The 23,896-nt window shown below is 38.4% G+C and overlaps 1 protein-coding gene across 4 annotated transcripts in view; it reads right to left on the bottom strand.

Moving 5' to 3' along the window:
- ttc28 (tetratricopeptide repeat domain 28) overlaps positions 1-23,896 on the bottom strand; it is a 352,746-nt gene that overhangs the window by 205,944 nt on the left and 122,906 nt on the right. For 2 of the 4 annotated variants that reach the window (XM_039676348.2, XM_089126130.1), the window contains exon 1: positions 20,970-21,750. The exons of the other annotated variants lie outside the window; for them this stretch is intronic. In XM_039676348.2, coding sequence (XP_039532282.2) covers positions 20,970-20,996 — 27 coding nt within the window. In that variant the 5' untranslated portion in view covers positions 20,997-21,750. Of the gene's footprint in view, positions 1-20,969; positions 21,751-23,896 lie in introns of those variants that run through there. 4 annotated transcript variants of the gene reach the window in all.

Genomic DNA, 23,896 nt, shown 5'->3' with positions numbered 1-23,896 from the left:
ACTTGACTTGACTTGCCCCCCCCCCAAAAAAATACTTGGGACTTACTTGAGACTTGACGGTTAAGACTTGAGACTTACTTGAGACTTGCGTGACCTGCACCCATCTCTGCTCTAAGTTTTAAGACAGTTCAAATGGAAGTTGGGAATTATGTGTTGTTTGAATAAATCTCCTAGGAGAAATACATCAAATTACAACGCATGTGTTTACCAATCACCACCATACTCGGTGTGCATGAAGTCAAGACATTGAGGATGCTCAATTCCGGACGGATTTTTGATATCTCGAACGGTTTGGCCGTGGCGAGGAAAATAATTTTATGACTAAAAAAGGACACATAAAATGTGTTAACTTTGCTCGTTTTACCTACAGTTACAAAACATGCCACTTATATTGTTCTTGTCAAGCCGATCAACTTTCTAATTAACAGTAAGAAGCTCAGACCAAAAGAAAGTCAGATATTGCAGTTTGGATGTGTATCTTGTCTCTATCAGTGTCTGTGTGGGGAAGAGGGAGGGGGGGGGGTTGCTGGTGTCTGCGTTTATGTGTGTGTGTGTGTGTGTGTGTGTGTGTGTGTGTGTGTGTGTGTGTGTGGCTGACTGTAGATTTTTTCTGCAAGTCCTTATCTTTTTGCATAACAATTTTGTATTTTTTTAAATGACAAAATATGCATATAACCCTAATCTTTTAAATGTATAGTTTGCTTTAAATAAAAGTAAGATAAATTGGTAAACTACAAATTGGTAATTGAAGCTGAATGAATTTAAAATTAATGTGCTATATTTCAATACATTTGCTTTCCTTAATATTGTAAAACACTAACCTCATTTATATGTGTGTGTGTGTGTGTGTGTTTGTATGTATATATATTTTGCAAAGCCCTCACTGATGCAAGCTCTTCTGCACACTTCTCTTCGACAGTCAATGCGGAGGTTAAGTTTTTGCACGTCGTGCAGAATAACCCTCTTTATATATATATATATACTTAAAAAAGCGGGGGTTAAGTTTTTGCACGTCGTGCAGAATAACACTAAAGGCACCATATATATACTTAAAAGTGGGGTTGTTAGTTTTATCTACAGTTACAAAAATCGGTATACATTGTGCTCCTCAAGCCGTACAACTTTCTAATACATAGTCATTAGCTCGGACCAAGAGGAAGTCAGATATTTTGGTCTGAATATGGTGAGCCTCTCTCTGAGCCTACGTCCCTGTATGGCAAGCCCTTTTAACATTTAAAAGCTAAGTTTGCCTATCCGGAATTAACATTGTAGATATCAACAACGTCTTTCTGTCTAGTCGTTACACTTTGGATAGTTTGTATTATCATTTAAGATATCTGTAACATAATTGTGACTACTCGAAATGACAGAGTATGGCAAGCCGTTTTAACATTTAATCATGAAAGGGCCAAAGCCTTCGGCACCGCCACCCGGGTGCCTTTAGGTAACTAAAGGAACCGGGGTTGCGGTGCCTCCGGCTTGGGCCCGCCATCGCTGCTCGCAGCTATATTTTTTTTTTTTTCTTTTATTTTTCTAACGACTATTCGGGCACTTTTGGGGCCCTTAACATGCTCGAAAACTCTTGAAACTTTGCACACGGGTCAGAACCCGCGGCCATCAGAGCCGGGCTGAAGCTGGTACCTGGGCGTGGCAGGGCGGCTCGTCAGCGCCCCCTGGAACGGGGTCCGAACACTTGGTCCATAACTCAAACACGCTTGTATGTAATAATATGAAACTCGGTACACATGTTGCTCTCATCGTTTCATCTATACCTCGCGCTCTTACTTTTTACCCCAGCCCAACAGGAAGTCGGCTATTGAGGTTTGTTTGTAAAACACTCGCAATGGAATGTTAAATACTCCTCCTAGAGCTTTGATCCAAGTTCGACGAAACTCAGTCAGCGTGAATTCAAGACATTGAGGATGAAAGTTTGCGAGGGGATTTTTGATATCTCGAACGGTTTGTCCGTGGCGAGGAAACGAAACTATGGCGAGAAACGTGAAACAGGAAGTGTGTTATAACTTCAGCATACATTAACTGATCTTGATGAAACTTCAGCAGTGTGTTCGCTGTAAGAGGACGATCACATGGATGTGACTATTGTGAGTCAAAGTTATAGTGCCACCAACTGGCAGCAGGAAGTGTGTCACTTTCAAAATGCTTTGAAATCACCCTTTTATTTTTACCCGATTTGCTTCAAACTTCATCTGAATAATGTAAACATACGATAGATGTAGACCTGTGAATGGATTCTTGATATCTTTTAAACTGTTGCCGTGGCAACGCATCAAACTTTACCATTCTTATAGGATGCTTTTGAGACCCTTAGCATGCTTCAAATTGCATGAAACTCGACAGACACATCACATTTATTAGCCAGTAGACATGTGCAAAGTTTCAGAAACGGGCGTGGTGAGGGCTCAGTAGCGCCACCTTTTGACAAAAGTGGGGTTGTTAGTTTTATCTACAGTTACAAAAATCGGTATGTATATTGTACTCCTCGAGCCGGACAACTTTCTAATTGACACTCATTAGCTAGGACCCACAGAAAGTCAGATATGTTTGTTTGAATGTAGAGAAAATCTCAGAATTTTGCCAGTGTCTCAGTGTCCCTCTGTGTGAGTGAGAGGAGGGGCGCCTGTCAGGTTAATTTTAACCCTTTATTTGCTGTGTGCGACTTCTCTGGCATTTTCGGGGGCCTTAACATCCTCGAAAACTCTTGAAACTTTGCACACGGGTCAGAACCCATGGCCATCAGGGCCGGGCTGAAGCTGGTAACCGGGCGTGGCAGGGCGGCTCGACAGCGCCCCCTGGACTGGGATTCGAACATTTGTCCATAAATCAAACACACTTGCATGAATTAATATGAAACTCGGTACAATTATAGATCACATCAGGCCAAACAACTTTCGTGCTCTAAGTTTTATGACAGTTCAAATGGAAGTTATTTATGAATTATGAATTATGGGTTGTTTGAATAATTGTCCTAGGAGAAATACATCAAATCACAATGCATGTGTTTACCAATCACAACCAAACTCGGTGTGCATGAAGTCAAGACATTGAGGATGCTCAATTCCGGACGGATTTTTGATATCTCGAACGGTCTGGCCGTGGCGAGGAAATGAAATTTATGACTAAAAAAGGACACATAAAGTGTGTTATAACTTTGCTCAATTTACCTACAGTTACAAAACTTACCACGTATATTGTTCTCGTCAAGCCGATCAACTTTCTAATTAACAGTAATAAGCTCAGACCAAAAGAAAGTCAGATATTGCAGTTTGGATGTGTATCTTGTCTCTATCAGTGTCTGTGTGGGGAAGAGGGAGGGGGGGGGGGGGTTGCTGGTGTCTGCATTTATTTGTGTGTGTGTGTGTGTGTGTGTGTGTGTGTGTGTTTGGCTGACTGTAGATTTTTTCTGCAAGTCCTTATCTTTTTGCATAACAATTTTGTATTTTTTTAAATGACAAAATATGCATATAACCCTAATCTTTTAAATGTATAGCTTGGTTTAAATAAAAGTAAGATAAATTGGTAAACTACAAATTGGTAATTGAAGCTGAATGATTTTAAAATTAATGTGCTATATTTCAATACATTTGCTTTCCTTAATATTGTAAAACACTAACCTCATTTATATGTGTGTGTGTGTGTGTGTGTTTGTATGTATATATATTTTGCAAAGCCCTCACTGATGCAAGCTCTTCTGCACACTTCTCTTCGACAGTCAATGCGGGGGTTAAGTTTTTGCACGTCGTGCAGAATAACCCTCTTTATATATATATATATATATATATATATATATATATATATGAAGAGTTCAGATGCAAAAGCCTCTAAATGCCATTTGAAATTTTCTTCTTTAATGATGATTGTTTTTTAACAAACTAGTATATTTAAGTTCAGTAATTTCACTTAAATGGCAATGATAATTACCTATTAATTGTTATTTAAGTGAAATTACTGAACTTAAATATACAAATTTGATAAAAATCATCATTAAAGAAGAAAATTTCAAATGGCATTTAGAGGCTTTTGCATCTGAACTCTTCATATATATATATATATATATATACTTAAAAAGCGGGGGTTAAGTTTTTGCACGTCGTGAAGAATAACACTAAAGGCACCATATATATACTTAAAAGTGGGGTTGTTAGTTTTATCTACAGTTACAAAAATCGGTATATACATTGTACTCCTCAAGCCGTACAACTTTCTAATACATAGTCTTTAACTCGGACCAAGAGGAAGACAGATATTTTGGTTTGAATATGGTGAGCCTCTCTCTGAGCCTACGTCCCTCTATGGCAAGCCCTTTTAACATTTAAAAGCTAAGTTTGCCTTTCCGGAATTAACATTGTAGATATCAACAACGTCTTTCTGTCTAGTCGTAATTACACTTTGGATAGTTTGTATTATCATTTAAGATATCTGTAACATAATTGTGACTAGTCGAAATGACAGAGTATGGCAAGCCGTTTTAACATTTAATCATGAAAGGGCCAAAGCCTTCGGCACCGCCACCCGGGTGCCTTTAGGTAACTAAAGGAACCGGGGTTGCGGTGCCTCCGGCTTGGGCCCGCCATCGCTGCTCGCAGCTATATTTTATATTTTTATCTTACCACAAACTTTTGAATAATATCCAGTTTCCACAAAAATATGAAGCAGCTCAACTGTTTTCAACATTGATAATAATCATGAATGTTTCTTGATCATCAAATCATCATATTATAATGAGTTCTGAAGGATCATGTGACACTGAGCAATGATGCTGAAAATTCAGCTTTGATCACAGGAATAAATTACACTTTATTCAGGAAAACAGTTATTTTAGATTGTAATAATATTTCACAATATTACAGATTTTACGGTATTTGTGATGAAATAAAAGCAGTTTTAGTGAGCAAAAACATTAAACAATCGTAATTAACTTTTTGGACATGTAGTGTATAGTTACATATACACACACTGTAAAAAATATTATTGGTTTAACTAAAAAAAATAAGTAACGTGGTTGCCTTAAAATTTTAAGTTCATTGAAAAATTGAGTAAATACAATGAAGGAGATTGATTTAATCATCAGAAACTCAAAATAATATGTTATCTGAACCACATCAATTATCTAAGTTGATTTGACAAAAGATGTTTAGAGTGTGTGTGTGTGTCTACTTAACTTAATTTTGAGGATAAATTTGTACCCAGAAGTGACTAAACCCTGACAAAATCTCCAAAAACTCCCTTTTTTGACGTCAAATGTAAATCTAGTATAAAAATAAAGTCATTAAAGGTTTTTGGAAAATGTAAGAATGCAGAAAGTGTTGTGTGATGGGCAGGTTTAGGGGTCGGGTTAGTGTAAGAGGAGAGAATATACAGTTTGTACAGTATAAAAACCATTACATCTATGGAATGTCTGCATTTAGATAGCTAAGTAAACACGAGTGTGTGTGTGTGTGTGTGTTCCTCAACTATGGAACGAGTGAGAAATCCGACTGCAGTGTTTCCAACAAGTACGCTGTCTCTCGGATGCCCATATGTATTTGTGGCAGCAAACATTTCTCTGGCACTCTCTTCACCTCCCTCTCCTGCACACTTTTTCCCATCCCGTCATTTTTCACAACTCCTGAGACAGGATTTATACGCATTGCTAAGCATCTGTGTGTGTGTGGATGGAACGTGCTGGTGTATGTGGACTGCAGGGGCCTTGCAATGTAATTTCTGCCGACCGGCCCTCCAGCTCTCAAATTAAAGCTCTTACACACACACACACACACACACACACCCTTCCCCCTCTCTACTGGTGATGAGGACACGTCCTCTCTTAGTAAACTGAGTGGGCAAGTATTTTAAAAAGAAAGTGATTTCTACTAAATATTGAGATTGAGACACCAAAAGTGCGGTAATATTGTTAAATATTATCATTACAATTTAAATTAATAACTTTCTATTCTAATATATTGTATGATGTAATTTATTCCTGTGATCAGAGCTGGTTTTTCAGCATCATTACTCCAGTCTTTAGTGTCACATGATCCCTCAATGGCATCTGGATAAGAGAATCAATCAAATGTAGTGTGTCATAGTGGACGACAAGCATTAGCACATATAAGCTAAAGAACGTCACGGCAAATCGGCTGCATCCGAAATCACACACTTCACTACTATACAGTATGAGACAACAAATTCACAGAAAGTACCTGGGTGACCTACTACTCTGAAGTGTGCATCTGATGGACACTTAACTATCCCATGATGCCTCTGTGAATCGCAACGAAGTGACACTACTGACACTGGTAGGTCACATGACAATGACAACATGGCAGATGTAGTTGACACAACAATCTATTACGAGCCTATTACTGTGCTAGTGTGAGTCTCAAGACTGAAACGCTCAAACGTCCAAATCCAGCCAAGTTTACGCAACTTTATAAACAAAGTAGACCCCGATTGATAAAGGATTTTGAAGGCCGATACCGATACAAATATTTTTTGGTTTTAAAATCCGATAATCCGATATATCGGCCGATATTTATTTATTTATTTTTTCAGAAACGCGCACTAAAATATTGACAGATTTCCCTCACATTAGTTATTTATGAGTTTTAACTAAAATAATATGATAATGCATTTTAAAAAGAAACTTGTATTGTCACAACAGGTTATGGTTAGCTACTCTATGATGAGCCATAATTTAGCAATGGATTACGTCATACTGTAAATTGCAAAACATACATTTTCAATATAACAGGCCAAAGAGAGATGACACGTCTCATTTCTATGACGGTCAAGCACTATTAAAGAAATACTTCAGTCACATTGTCAAAAGTTAAAAGGTCAGTCAGTCAACTACACTGTAACAACGTAACGTAACTATTTCTAGCTAATTCCACGTCACTCTCGGCTTATTTAACAGCAGCAAAACTGGACATGATAGTCACAAATTTTGTCATGCTTATTTGAGTTAAGAGAACTGATGGAGATGTTCTTTTAATTGTTACATATGTATCGTGACCAACTCAACGAGTGTTGCCGACAGGAACGGTGTAGAGTGCCCTCTGGTGGACAAACTATGCAACTCCAACACTCGTGACATGGTTCAAGCGTGTTTCGTCCGTTTTTATTCTATTTTTGAAATATTCATTTATCGGCCATTATAACTGCCGATACCGATAGTTTGGAAAATGCCTTATATCGGCCGATAATATTGGCCTGCCGATATATCGGTCTGGCTCTAAAACAAAGACAATAAACTAACGTAATTAAATACAGACAAACTCTGGAGAGCAAGCATGTGATGTTGTAATATCTCTTGAGACCCAAACACTGAATTTCTCAAGCTTAAAATCACGCTGTCACACAGAAATAGAGCGATTCACACTTTTATGACAAAGGTGTTGAAAATCTAAATGACTGTATTCTCATGTGCCGGTCCCCACGCCGCAGGAAGTGGCAGCTGCAGAGGGGCATTATGGGTATGACGGGTGCTGGGAATTGAAACCAATTACAGTAACGGGTGTTGTGAAGTCTCTGCGAGCGCTGGCCCGTGGCCCTCCATTATTTCATCTGTTCACACACTCCAGAAGCAGAGCTCATCCGAGAGGGAAGCGAGACCGCTCTAGGTGTTTGTGCACTGCAATGTTCTTAAACTCAAGTGTTTTTGTCTTGTTTCCCAGTACAAATATCCTTAAATCAAGATACATTCATTTGAGAAGCTAAATGAGACGTTAACTCTCTCTCCACCAGCATTTACTAAGAGTTGCCAGTCATTTTTGATCATATTCACAAAACTTTCATGGCCTCCAGAATATTTTGCTTGCATGAATAATATGGAAACAGTCAATATATCAAAAGAAAGAACAAACTGATGCTTTAAAACAACAAAAAACGTTGTTTTCTAGCTTCATGTATTCTTTATCAACACTTAAATGTTGGTAAGTTTCAACATTTTGAACAAAAAGCTCACGTTTTTGTCCAAACATAGATGGAGTATAACGAGTTTGTGTAAGACAATTCTGCACAGATTTAGCGCAAATACTCAACTCGTGAGTCATCATGATGTATTAAAGGGTTAGTTCATCCAAAAAGGAAAATTCTGTCAGTATTTACTCCCTCATGTTGTTTCAACCCCGTAAGACCTTCGTTCATCTGCAGAACACAAATTAAGATATTTAAGATATTAAGATCGCTCCTGCACACTAGTCCATAGGCTTCTTGAGGGAATGACACTTGCTGGCCTCAAAAAGTCATTAAAGTCAAAGTGACTACAGGGGCTCAATTTTAACTTTATCAAACGACGAGAACACTTTTGTGCGCAAAAACAAACAAAAATAACGACTTTATTTCAACTATTCACTTCCTTCTCCATGGGCCTGTAGTCAGTTAACGTAGTGTGATTGCGTAAAGCTACGTCAATAACAGAAGCTTACGCTATTAAAGTAACCTGTAACCTGACTCGCGCAGAGGGAGAAATAAACGAATAGTTGAAATTTAAGCCGTTATTTTTGTTGTTTTTGCGCACAAAAGTGTTCTCGTCGTTTGATAAACTTAAGATTGAGCCCCTGTAGTCACTTGGACTATTTTAACGATGTCTTTAATGACTTTTCGAGGCCAGCGAGTGTCATTCCCTCAAGAAGCCTATGGACTGTATGCAGGAGTGATCTTAAGACCTTAAATATCTTAATGTGTGTTGCGAAGATGAACGAAGGTCTTACGGGGTTGAAACAACATGAGGGTGAGTAAATACTGACAGAATTTTCCTTTTTGGGTGAACTAACCCTCCTTTAAATACAGCATATTGCACAGAATCTGCTCATACCTGGCATGATTCATGATTCTTGCTATGTTATTATGAATCCACCCATCCTTCACCAGGACATCCACGAAACAGAGATCCCGCTCGCTCATTACCTCCCCTCAAAGCCCTGACACTTCCCGCTCGCAGTAATGGACGGAGCAGAGCAGCTTCAAGGTCAACCGGCCGAGAGCAAACGCCTTCAGGAGCTTCCCTGCTTCCCACTCGCTCCGGCTGGCAGCTGATGAACACACACGGAGATGCTTGAAACGCAACGGAGAACATCCCGACTACGTTTACTAGGATACTCGCCAAGACGGCCGTTTTTACATCATTCTGTGTGAATTCGTCCGTTCAAACACTGAGGAGAGGTTTTCAGGGTTCGGAGTTCATGAAACTTCTTGATCTCAAACGTCCTGTAATAATGCATTTCATGTTTTTAACTAGCATATGCAAATTAGTTTTAATCAAAATGACAGGTGTGCTGAACGATCAGCAATCTCATTTTACTTTCTTTCCCATTACGAAAAAGAAGTTTATTCAAGTGTGCCATTAGTATACTTCTTTTAAACTAAAAAAAAAAAAAGTATACTTTCAGTTTATTTTTCCTGTGCTTCTCAGAAGTATACTATATGTACTTCTCAGAAATATACTTCAAAGTGTACTTGAGTTATACTGAGAGGAAAGCAAGTATATTTGTCCTGTTCTTGCACTCAATCTTTTGATCCAGAAATACTTAAAAGTATAATTAAGTATTCAAAGTATACTTGTATAAGTATTACAGTAAAAAAGTAAACTACTAGTATACCCATAAATTCACTTGCAGTACACATTAGATACATAATTATGAACTAGTTGTGCACTTGTTACACTTATAGTACACTTAAACATACACTTTTATGTACTAAAAGTGGGCCAATTTAGTCCCAAGCGGTATTAAAATAGTAGCCTACACTTACAAGTTTACTACTAGTACATAGTGACATTATACTTACTACATAATGTATACTTAAAAAATATACTTGAACATTACTACATAAAATGAACTTGAAATATACTTCTTTTTCGTAATGGGATATATGACCAAAAAAAAGGATGCGATTGACAAGCTCGCAACCACAGCTATATAGGCGTAACTATATTTAGTTTAATATTCCACTAATTAGATACATTTACTTCAGAGAAAATTATGAATAGGGACTTTTATCCCCGTTATAATCTCTGTTGTCGGTGTGTCTTTGTCTGGATACACACACAGTACACACACTGCCTGGTTTTGGAGCATCCCTAACAAAAAATAGTTAGCAAATATCATTTCTACAGCACTTGCTACATTGTGACAAGAGGCCTCATGTGTGTTTGACACACACTTACAAACAGAAGATTGTCCGGCCGCTGCAAACCTCATGGCATTGGGGTGTGTTTGGGTATCTGTCATACCGTATAACTGCTCACAGAGACTATACACACACAACAACATGCAAGAAAGTCATTCTCTGTCCTGTTTAGGGCTGGGAAATATTTCTAATAAAAAATAAAAAATTTCAATATTTGAAAAACTTTATATTATATTATATATGAAGAGTTCAGATGCAAAAGTCTCCAAGTGCCATTTGAAATTTTCTTCTAGAATGATCATTTTTATCAAGTTTGTATATTTAAGTTCAGTGATTTCACTTAAATGGCAATGATAATTACCTATTAATTGTTATTTAAGTGAAATTACTGAACTTAAATATACAAGTTTGATAAAAATCATCATTAAAGAAGAACATTTCAAATGGTATTTAGAGGCTTTTGCATCTGAACTCTTCATATTATATTTATTAAATATATTTATATTTTTATATTTGTAAAAACACCTCAATATTTTTCAGCTTTGATGAAAATGAATTAAATCAATGTGTGTGTTTGTGTGAAATAGCTTAAAGTGAAGTAAACTCAAAAAGGTTCCTTCAAATAACTGGGAAATACTACGTTTGTGCAATAAAATGACTCATCCGTAAACACATTTTGATAATTCGCCCACCTTTGTACGGTTGGATTTTGCCTGAAACGTAATCATCTGGAAATAAAGCAGCACATTGAGCCGGTTCTGCGGGAGAATAGTAGGTCAGAGACGATCAAACGCTTGTGTGTGTGTGTCTTTGTAGTGCGGATGAGCAGGTCTGAATGCCGGATCCTCCCAGCCTGATGCGTTTGAGCAGTTTTTCCACTTCATCACACTGGGAAATGTGTTGCAGAACGGTCCTGCATGCTTATTCACGCTCGAGGGTCTGGCTAACAGCGGCCCTGGCCTCAGTCATGATCTACACACACATGCTAATCAAACGCAATCAGCCAACTCATTACAGGAAGGAACATCCATGCCAAATGTAATACTAGCAAACTATTTATGCCAATACTGCACCATATTCGTGATATGGCCTATTCGTGCACACCGCATACGCGTCGCTATGTGTGTGTTTTTAATACAGCGAGGGGTGACCAGATATCATCTCAGACTCAGAAGTAAAGCTGTTTTGCATTTGAATCCAGTTTGGTGTAAAAGGACTGCACTTTTGCCAGTCTGGCTGTAATGGGTCATGGAGATGTTAAATCACAGCTCTGGTTAGTTCGTCACACTGGAAACGGAAGGTCAAGCGAGTCGAGACACACAGTGTGCTTTGGTCACTGCAGATTTGGGCAGATGAAGTCCATCATCAGGGTTTGCAATGCATACAAAAACTGGACAGAACACACACAATACATCATCTGAATGTTCAGTTGTGAGCTACACACACGCTCTCACAAACACACACACACACACACGCTCTCACAAACAGACACACGCATGCGCGCACACACACACACACACACACACTCCCTCTCTCTCTCTCTCTCTCTCTCTCTCTCTCTGTCTCACACACACACACACACACACAGTTGATCTATCTAATGAACTCCAGGGGGCAGCTTACATTGATTTCAATCACCAGCATTATCAGTCATATTAGACGCTGGAGCATCTGTTAGAAACACAATCAGATACAGTTCAGAAACTTGCAGACATCACGGCTGATATAAATGATCCTCCTCGAAACGTCACACAAGTCCAGTCCAGTGTGTTTGGATCGTTTTAAACACATTCTTGCAGAAACTACACAAAATATGGTCAAATGATGCTGCCAGGGCACTTAAAAATCCTTTCGAAAACGTATTATGGGTAAAGCGATAAATTCATTTACATTTTTTTTTTTTTTGTATGGAATTGTAAGGTAATTTAAAAGGAATACTGTGGTACGACCATTATATTTTGAGTAGTTTTTTAAGTAATTTTTTAATATTATATAATAGAAAAATGAAACTTGAGAATTTTTAAACAGTAGACTCTCCCTTGGACAAATTCTTAAGCCTTGTCAGCACTTTATGAACAGATTTTACACCGTTAACGCATATCTCGGGTTCATTTCTATAGGACATTCTATATTTATATCTTGTTGTGAACAATTCATCAGTGTACATTATTCCACAGAAAAAACTTTCATTTGCTCCACCTGTAAAAACAACTTTCCTTTTCAGATGACATCCAAGTCCTCTATTCTAGTTTGTAACGCCAGCGTATCCTGATCGCCCGACATTTATTTTCATCAAATATCCTTTCACTTATTGTAGAAATGGGTCACACTACGGGAGTAAAATGGGTTGCGACTGATTTTAAGATAGTGTTCTAGAACATTACATACCTTGCACCTTAAATTATTTTTTAAAAAGTCGTCAATGAAACACTCTAATATTGCTAATGGGGGCAAGAATTAGTGAAGACAGTAAATGTCTTTCCACAGAGATGCAATGTTTTAGAAACGATACTCAAATTTTCACCACCTTTTTTACACAGTTCACAGACATCTCCAATTGTTTCCTATCTGGCATTTTACAAAGAGTTAGCAACAGTAACAATGGAATAATGTTGTTTATATGTATATGTGTTGTTTTTAATATGCTTTAAGACAAACCATGTGTAAATTCATAAGTATTTTCTCCCTAAAACGGCAGTGAACCAAAAAACACGGTTTGAAATCACTGGTGTTTCTGACGTCACAAACAACCTTGTAAGCAATCAGAACAGCGTGTGATCGTCAACCAGTGGATCTCTGAGTGAGTGAGTGGAGGCGGGGCTCATTTGCATATTCATAGAACTGTGTATACTAAATGAGGCAAGGGTGGAGTTACATTCAAGATATTTTTAACACTAAAACCATATTCTGGACATAAGTGGGCAAAATAGTTTTGATTTATTTTTAAAAAAAAATACTTCCCTTGATCTGAGCGCTACAAGACTTGGCTACTTTTCCTAAGTTTGCCTCCTGAACACACACTTTTTTTTTTTTTTGACTCAATTCTACAATGTTAAGTAAATCTTGAATTTGGGTCAAAAATGGGCACCCATAGAAATGAATGGGAAAAACTGTAATTTAGAGCATTCTAAAATAACCCAAAATAAGACAGCAAAGTCGCTTCATCTTTAGGTTTTAGCACTAAGAACTTATTGGAATGATGTTTTAATGTAGTTTAAAAAATAAAACATAAAAATAAGCATAATTTACATAGAAAATATGGTACTTTTTGAAGTAAATAAATTCAAAAATAGCCCCAAAATAAAAACCATAAATGGATAGACAAAACTTTATCGAAGACAGTGATATAACATTTATAATAAATAAAAATATAGATCACACCTGAGTCCTCTGTGCCCACATTTGTCCACAATTACAGGATTAAGGGCTATAAAGTGAATACGGTTTGAGGGCTACGGCATGAAGATTTTGTTTTTAAAGGAAAAAACAATTAAATATGTAATTTTGGTGATCAAATATGAGTTTTAATGGATAAAATGATTGACTACAGGGGGATTTTTAAGATCTTGAAAAAGCGCCTGTGTTCTGTTGCAAGTTATAATGGAAGCTCAGAGAAATGAGCCAATCTGGGAGGTGAAAAACCAGAGGGAACAACCAGAATAGGAAGTTCATCTTGGTGTCAGCAGCTGAAAGATGAGATCCAGAGGGAAGGTATTCAAGGTTGCCTAAAAACTCCCCCCGCCGGCTCCTCAAAACGCAGCTAAGCGAGACACACAGCAAGTCTGGCCGTCTGATGCTGAGCCCATCGTGGAAAGCTGTAAATACGCTGGCAAATCATAAAGCCAGCAGGTGCGTTCGCTGCCGACGGTTAATCATCCACCTGTCTCGCTTCCTCGTAGCGGGAGGCTCTTCAAAACACCTTCCTCATCAAGATCCTCACAGCGCTCCGGTTCCCTTACGCACACCCCCGAAACGCTCAGTCACATTCAGAAATCAGGGCGAATGTGGCCACATACCCACCGAACAGGTGTGGAAGACGATAGCATGTTTGTCATCGAGACTTCGCTGTGTTTGGATGCCGCGGGATACTCCGCTGATGGATATAATGGCGAGAGAGCGATAGCCTCCCCGCAGAGATCTAATAAATAACGCAGGAATCAAATGGAGATAAGGTTTCTCAGCTCCCCAGAGGTTAAGAGCTGCTAAACGAGGTTTTAGCGCAGGAGTATCGCCTCCGAAAAAGGTTAAGCCCACTTCAGCGAATCTACGCTAAATCACATCAGACTGGAGTATCGGTTATTCAACCAAGAGAGAGGGATCTCTAGCTGTTCAACAAGCCGTTAACAGTACTGACGGTGCACTTCATTTTTTTAGAAAGCAGCAGCATGGAAAGAACTGCAGGGTTTTAAAGTAAAAAATGATATTTGATGAGAATAAAATGACTGATTAGACCACAAAACGCTGGCGTTACAAAAACAAAACAACTTGAAAATGAAGAAGGCTTTGTGATGTCATCTTAGTGATGTCATTTTTGTGATGTCATCTCTGGGGTCTCCACCGACCCAATCATGTGATCAGCTCTCTGCTGTCGTCTCTCTGGACAGAATTCACGTGACTCTAACGTGAAACCAGTCTTCATTCTCCCCAATGGCAAGAATATTTACTTAAGGCCCGTACACACCGGGACAAATATCAGCGTGCGTTATTCGTCGGCATTATTCAACGCGTTTTTTGTGAACACGTGAGCAAAACTCCTATCTCATTGGTCGGATAGTTTTTGACGCAGGGCGTCAAACTAAGAAAAATGAACCCAAGACGTTTTTTTTAATAAAAATTACGCTTTTAAGCAAGGCGTTTTTTTTTACGCGTCGGTGTGCATGCTCACACTGGCGCCCTTTGTTTAGTCACAAGGCGTTAAACATTGGCGAATAACGTGCGCGAAATTCGTCCCGGTGTGAACAGGCCTTTGCAGTGTCTGAATTGTTCCCTATCCCCCGTATAGTGCACTATGTGCCGTTCACCACGTAGAACACGTAAGCGATTTCGGCAGAAGCTTCGGGGTCTATTTATAGTGTAGGGGGTGGAGCTTCAGATTCTAGAGAGCATTTGATTGGACAAAACATCTGATGAGAAGCTGAAGTGCAGAGTGATGTCATCAACAACCTTGATCCATATAGAGAGCCTAAGTCCTTCCGGTCGACCACCATGGGACCTTATTTCGGAAAAATATTGTACGGTAGTCAATGGAGAGAGACAACAAATATTTTGATCTAGTTTGAATTGTGCCCTGAATTACACATATGATGTTTGTACATTTAAAATATACAATTTAAAGTCAAGAAAGTTGCAGTTTGATGTAAAACCATTAAGGTATAAGACTGAAAATATGTAATTACAAAGACTACAAACCCCAAAAGCGCACATTTTCTGTCAATGAATGAAGCTAACTTTACTAAAGCTAACTTTACTGAAGCTAACTTTACTGAGGCTAACTATACTGAAGCTAACTTTACTGAAGCTAACTTTACTGAGGCTAACTTTACTAAAGCTAACTTTACTGAAGCTAACTTTACTGAGGCTAACTTTACTAAAGCTAACTTTACTGAGGCTAACTTTACTGAAGCTAACTTTACTGACGCTAACTTTACTGAGGCTAACTTTATTAAAGCTAACTTTACTGAGGCTAACTTTACTGAGGCTTACTTTACTGAAGCTAACTTTACTGAGGTTAACTTTACTGAGGCTAACTTTACTGAGGCTAACTTTACTGACGCTAACTTTACTGAGGCTAACTTTACTAAAGCTAACTTTACTGAGGCTAACTTTACTGAGGCTTACTTTACTGAAGCTAACAGAAGCTAATTTTACTGAGGCTAACTTTACTGAAGCTAACTTTACTGAGGCTAACTTTACTGAAGCTGACTTTACTGAAGCTAATTTTACTGAAGTTAACAGAAGCTAAATTTACTGAGGCTAACTTTACTGAGGCTTACTTTACTGAATCTAACAGAAGCTAACTTTACTGAGGCTAACTTTACTGAAGCTAACTTTACTGAGGCTAACTTTACTGAAGCTGACTTTACTGAAGCTAACTTTACTGAAGGTAACAGAAGCTAACTTTACTGAGGCTAACTTTACTGAAGCTAACTTTACTGAAGCTAATGTCTGTCATTGTTTCTATAGTCTTACGTTATAATCGTAACGTTACGCCGTCATGCCAGAGTGTTTTGTTCCAGACTGCACACACACGAGCAGCGGATCTCGCTCGTTGTTTCGCTTCCCGGTAGATGTAGTTCATTGAGCGATTTGCACATAAAACTAAATGCTACTCTTCTGTGACAAACTGTGACTTTCTTGACTGAAAAAATATCTTTTAAATTGACAAATATCATATGTGTAAATCAGGGCACTGTTCAGACAGAATAAAAAGATAACTTGTCTCTCGCCATTGGGTACTATAGATATTTTTCCGAAATACGGTCCCATGAGCCGGAAGCGGAAGAGAGGGGTTTACGCTCTCTATTGGTGGAAGTGACAGACTGTAAGTTTTGAATGCTTATGTCTTAGGCTATAAATGTGTTATAAAGGTATTGGAGCACACTTATGCTTATAGATAACTTGCTATTAACATATTGAGGATTAAATAAATCCTATGTAGTGTATCTTTAAACAAAACAGTTTATTTTCTATGAAAATCAATATTAAAATGATAACAATATGTGCAATTTGAAATCCTTCTAATGTGATGATTTCCTGCTCAAGAAACATTTATGATTATTATTTGGGAAAACTATTGTGCTGCTGGAAGTCATGATATATATCTTTTTTTTAACGATCGAATGATCGAGATGCATTCTTGCGGAAGAAAAACAATTCTTACTAATCCCAAACTATTGGCTAATACCTGTTATTAAAACACTTGACTGACATCTGACAGCATCTATGGTTTCTGGAACATTCAAAACAACCCAAAATCATAAATACAAATTTTACCTTAAATACAAATACAATATCGATACAGACTTGCATCTAAAAACGAAACTATACATTTCAAGCCAACGCTTGTGACAGCGCAGCACTACATGGAACAAAAGCTGCCTAAAAATAAACCCCCCATTCAGAGAGCTTGAAGACTGAGCTCCTTTCTCATCACCAAAGCCCCAGAAAGCAGAAAACTTCTCCCAGGTTCTTATCTTTCAACAACTTTCATCATCTCTGAAATTATTCATGACTAAATGATTTAAAAAGTGTGTGTTAGAGAGAATTAGCGCTCACGGGTCGGGTCCACGGTCCTCCATAGGCCTGAATCAGCCGCCCTGACACGGAGAATAAGTGTCCTGTACATCTGCCCTGTAATAGATAACCACAGCCTCTCTCCCAGTCATTCTGAGTGAGTAATGGAGGGATGTTTAATCTGCTGAGGTATGATACCGGCAGAAGAGCGCCGTAATCCTTGTAATCCACGGTAAACAAAGTCTTCCCCTCTACGAGTGTTATCAGCAGTGGTTCTGGGAAAATACAAAGTGCTTTTGAACATATTAGTGTAAGCTGAGGAGCCTGAAAGGTCTTCGCAAACTCACACTGCGAGAAACAGCCGAATATGGGATTCATCTTCAGGGACTACACGAGACGGGGCTTTTACTGTAAGTAAAAGACTATTACTGTGAGAGACTTGGAAAGATGGAAGCTGAATTACAGCGCTATATATGTGTGTGTGTTTGTGTGCAGATAAACATCTTCAGGCCAGACGGTCTTAATACCGGAAAGATCCATGTAGGACAAACACTGGTAGTAAAACAAAGGCAGGAGGAGATATAAGACTTATTAATCTGTATCTACTTTAACATGGTACCAGGAGCTACAATCTTAGCTGGAAGATAGATGGCAAAGACGTCAAAATACCACAAGATACGAGCGGGTTGAGATTCCAACAAATCCAAACGCTAAAAACTAGAGCTCATTATGAGCAATTATTTACCAAATCATGTGTCTTGTTGAGTAAAAGTGGACAGTTTAAGCTGACTGGAAGCGAAACGATTGTTTTTGAAAGCCCATTAATGCTGCATTTGTTTAATAAAAAAAAAACAGTAAAAATAGTGAAATATTATTGCAATTTAAAATAGTTGTATACTATACTGTAAAAAAAAAACACGTAATTTTTACGGTAAAAAAAACAGCAGAACTTAACCGTCAAATATACGGTAGTGACGTTATTGGTTCTACAGACTTAACTTAGAATCTACTGAAATAAATCATATTTCATTATCTGATTTAATATTAATTTACCCGCCTATTGAAATATTGATATCGGTTTAGTACCGTTGTAATACACTGAATCACATGGTCAATCAAAGCTCACCACAAGCATCTCTTTCGCTAGAAGGTTAATACTGATATACAGAAGCTGCAGTGTTATTCGCACATACATTAAAAACCATCATGGTCATACACATGATATATAAAAAAATGCAATAAACTTTAATTTAACAACATTAAATGTTAAAAACCCTAATGTACATAACTGAATTGAGAAAAAAATCTATGAGGAAAACTATGAGGAAACAGTTATTTCAACAAAAATACATAAAATGTGAAGTGTCGCAGGGAATTGTGGGAATGGCAATTTACGTTTTTTCACTGTAAATTATACAATGAGTTGTTCTCTTTCACTTTCAAAAACGGTAAATGGAACAGTATTTTACAGTAAAATGACAATAAATTTACCACTGAGATCTATCACAGTTATTTACCGTATATAGTACGGAAACTTTGTTAACCAATTAAAGGAGTAGTTCACTTTTGAAAAAAAACTTTTGCTTATAATTTACTCACCCCCATGTCATCCAAGATGTCCATGTCTTTCTCTCTTCAGTTGAAAAGAAATTAAGGTTTTTGATGAAAACATTCCAGGATTTTCTCCATATAATGGACTTCAATGGGAACCAAACGGTTCAAGGTCCAAAAGAGAGTTTCAGCGCAAACTGTTCAAAGGGACACCAGGCGATGAATAAGGGTCTCATCAAGAATATTTTTTCGTGTCATTTGGTTCATTCAATGAACAAAATTAACGAATTGACTCAGGAAAAAGATTCATTCATTTTGATGAACGAACAGGGGAGTCACGAACATGCATAACAGAACAGAGCAAGGCGAGCATTTGAGCTTATAAAACTTAAACTTTGTTATTTATTTATTAAATGAGCGATCGTTTCGATTGATAAGACCCTTATTCATCGTCTCGAATCGTTTAAAGCCCTTTGACCAGTTTGCAGTTTGCACTGAAACTCTCATTTGGACCTTGAACCGTTTGGTTCCCAATGAAATCCATTATATAGAGAAAAATCCTGGAATGTTTTCATCAAAAACCTTAATTTCTTTTCGACTGAAGAAAGAAAGACAACAAGAAACATTTATCATTATTATCAATGTTGAAAACAGTCGTGCCGCTTCATATTTTTGAGGAAACCGTGATTCTTTGACATAATAAATGTCTTTACTGTCACTTTTGATCAATTTACAGCTGAATAAAGTATCAATTTCTTTCCAAAAACAATCTTACTGACCCCAAACCTTTGAACGGTAGCGCTCAGCTAATGGCGGCACTGCAAAACCCTGTCGGAAATGTGTTGTGCCAACTCCGAAAAGAATGTGAGCGAGTGCCAAAACCTGTGCGATCCAGCCTGTCCAGAGCCATGCCAAAACAAACCTACATCATGAGGCATTCCCAAACCATTATGGATACACATGATTAGCTCACTCAAAATGAGTTCTGGCCTTTCCAAAAGTCACGCCAAACTTGCGCTTCATGTCGTGAGTGTTTGTAGTCGAGTGAGGCCTGCGGTGCCTTTTGATTAACTGCAGCCTATGCCTCCAATAGAGGAGAAAAGTGAGCTCAACGTGATTGGACTCCCGCCGGGGAGTGCTGAATACACTTCGTCTTCTATTGAGAACGAAATGATCAAGATCTTTTGTTATAACCTGACTTTAAGTCGAGACGCAAACGCCTGCGCAGAAGCTTCATGAAGTTTGTTTGCGGCGCCGCTCTCCAGCTGCGAATCAGGTTTTATCTTCCACGGAGGTCTTATTTATAAACCCTAAGAGGTGTTCGGCAGCTGTAGGAATGACTCACTCGCTAAACGTCATCATCGTCTGATTCACAAAAGACCCATTTAAGGCCCTTTAATCTAGGGAACACAACAATGCGCAGAATACAATTACAGGCACGACGAGAACTAATCTAAATCTTCTCTTAAACAAAAGCAGAGGATGTTGTGGATTTATTATGAAGGGACATCTGAGGAGGTTTGCCCTCTAGTGGTGAAGAACATGCAACGACACGTTTTGGCTGGTGTTCAAAGGGCCCCAGGCAAAGGCACACTCAGCATTTAGTTCATAAGACAGCAAAACAGCTCACGGATTCCGCCGGTGGCGTTTAGACCTTAAAAAGCAATGAGATTCAAAGCATATGCAATGCCATAATAACCTTGTCAGATCAGCAAAGCTTCAAAGACAATGAGCTTCTAGTAAAGTTATTATTAACTGATTCAATGTAAAAACAGCACAGATCTGCGTGACAGGACGGGTTAAGGTGACTTTGCATTTCCATCATCATCATCATAATTTGAAGTTAAATGGAGAATGCATTAAAAAGAGAGAAACCACTGCATTGTAATGCATGAGCATGCTGTGGATTTTTTTTCTACGTCTGAGCACAAACCCATGCATCTTTATTTCAACATCAAATCCTCAAAGCACAACCTTCAAGATCGTGTTCATCCAGAGGTCTCCCCCTCCTGATCTACTGCCAAACTTAACAATAAATCCGAGCTCGAGCTTACCTTCTTCCGGGGCTGCCATTTCATCATATTTGTAAAGCTAAAATGAACAGCATCAAAACATCACGATGGCAGAGAAGTGGGATTCAGGACGAGGACGTAAAGTCACAGTGTCTCCGGACGGCAGATTCATGACGCTCTCCAGGCGCGCGAGCGTGCGTAAAAGCGCAGAGCACTGGAGCCTCTAGTGTCCTCCTGATAATCCAACACGCGCAGACTGGAGAAATCCGCTCGTCTTCGCTTCAGATGCTAGTTTAAACGCGCGATTGAGATGGTTAAGCTCATATAAACCCAGAAGGGACACTTGGCACGCTATACGAGGAGGCATTCGCTCTCCATCGTGACAGCGGATGATGTGCCTCGCGCGGAAGAAAAGAGAAGAAAAACTTTCCGTTGTGATAAACGCTACACGCGAAACAGTCCGCTTTCCTTTTTAAGTGTCCGGGGGAGGTCGTTCAAACGTGCGCGAAAGCGTCAAAAGTTCTGTTGATGGAAAATAATCCCCAAAATAACTGTGGATCGAGATTCCAGAGATGATGCGTAATTCTATACATACACGCACACACGCGCGCGCGCGCGAGCAAGAAAAAACCCTTAAAGACGCGCAGAAATAGACGGATCCAGTTGGAGAGAAGAAGACGAGGAGGAGGAGTGGGAAAGAAAAACAGAAAAATCCTTGGAATTTGAGAGTTGGAAGGAGAAGGATATCCTCCGACAGCGCAGAACTGGAGCGCAGAACACTAATAACTTCCTTCCCCGCTGTTCCTCTGCGCGCGGGGAGAGAGAGAGGGAGAGAGAGAGAGGAGGACGCTGGAGGAGGAGAGGAGTCCGCAGGGTCATAGAGCCGCTGGTTATACTACACACACGCGCGCGGACGCACGCACACACACTTTGTGTTTTCATGTTTTATGGCGACTTTTGAATATGCAGCTATAAAAATCGTTATGTTCTCTCCCCATCACACACTTTCTGTGTTTTTACATTTTCAAAATGCATCACTTAGTATGATTTATGAAGCTGTTTTCCTCATGGGAACCAAAAAAAATGTAAGGCACAGACACTTACTCTCTCTCTCACACAGACACACACAGGTTGTTTTCGTGTTGTATGTCGACTATCCAAAGCCGTAATGATTTTTATACTTTACAAACTGTATATTCTCTCCTCTTACACACACAACTTTCTGTGTTCCTACATTTTCAAAATATGTATGATTTATGAAGCTGTTTTCCTCATGGATTGGGGACCAAAAAATGTCCCCACAAGGACAAGGATTTCGGATACTCCCATCTTTGTGAGAACATTTTGTCCCCATAATGTAAGGTTTACCAACACACACACACACACACACACACACACACACACACACACACACACACACACACACACACACACACATAGGATTTATTAAGCCCACTGCTGCACAAAGAGGATAAAAGTAGTCGAGCACAAACCTTTATACGCTCAAAACCCCAAACTGTCCATTCAAGACATTGGATCAAACATCCCTTCAGAAAAGAGTGGAGATTTATATTTCTAAAGAGAAACGGGCTACAAAAAAATGTTTTAGGTTTGTAATATTTTCAATATACAATAAAAATGTTATCTTGCAGTAGAGTAGCATCATGATATTGTAAATAGACATGAGAAACACTCCCTACCTGATTTAGGTGTGAAGAGTTCAGATGCAAAAGCCTCAGATACATAATAATAAATAAAATAATAATAATAATAAATAAAAAGAATAATAATAATAATAATAAAATATATATATATATATTTTTTATTATTATTATTTTTTTATTTATTATTATTATTATTTTATTTATTATTATGTTATTGTTATTATTATTATTATTATTATTATTTGTATCTTCTTTTGGGGAGGGGCGATGGGAGGGAGAACAGGGTGAAAAAGGTGTACTGTGTTTTACATGATTGTTATTCAGTATGTAATTTTATGTGATACGTAAACTGAAAAATGTATAAATATATTGTAAAAAAAACAATATCTTGCACTTTACAACAGCGTAAGTATTATGATAATGATTAAATCTCATAATAACTGACACTAGACATTATTAAGAGACATTATAAGATATAACCCGTTCATGCACATTTAAATCCAGACGCTGTATACACAAAATGAAAGCTGGGTGACATTTCTAACCGAAATGTACATTTGCTAATTAATGATCTGTTAAGGATTATATAACGTAATGATGTTTGTTAATGTCTTATTAATGAAAATGATTTTAAAAACTGCCTCAAACAAACATACAGTATCGGCAGGGTTGTGTGATTAACGAGTGTGTTTATATAAAGGAATGGCATTACAGTTGGTAACGGATTGTGATTGGCATCAAATTGCATTTATTGTGTGCGGTGCGTTCACACTCGAGGTTTATGAAATCCTAAACTCCAGCCGGGCCGGTGTGTGTGTATGAAAGCAGAATCAATAACTGAAAACAGCTGAGTGTAACGGGACGGACACCTGTTCAGTCCAAGACGGCCATCTTTAGAGTCGTCCTCATCGCGGTGTTTGGCTTGTTAAGACAGAGTTTCTGTGTCTCCGCTCCACACACACACACACACACTGCCCTGATCCCTCAATCATATCACTCTGGATGGACAGAAGAGGACAGAAGCGTCTCTGCTGGAAACTGTGATTCACTGTCATTTCCTGCATTTACACACAAACACACTGTTTTCCCAACAGCAAGAATTATGGCCATTAGCTACCACACACACAGCACCAGTCAAACGCCATCTTATCTCTGTAATATCAGGTCCAATAAAAAAGCCACTGTATGATGAAATACCAACACAACCTGTCAACATCTAAACAGCCACTGGGCAACACAGCCAGTTATGCTACACTGACACAAAAGTCATTACGTAATGGATTAAAACTGCTATTGGCCTTTATT

The sequence above is a fragment of the Pimephales promelas genome, chromosome 23 (assembly GCF_988280905.1).
Source record: "Pimephales promelas chromosome 23, fPimPro1.hap1.1, whole genome shotgun sequence".
Taxonomy (NCBI): Eukaryota; Metazoa; Chordata; class Actinopteri; order Cypriniformes; family Leuciscidae; genus Pimephales; species Pimephales promelas.
Note: the sequence above shows the minus strand (reverse complement) of the source record. Positions and strands in the feature narration are given on the sequence as shown.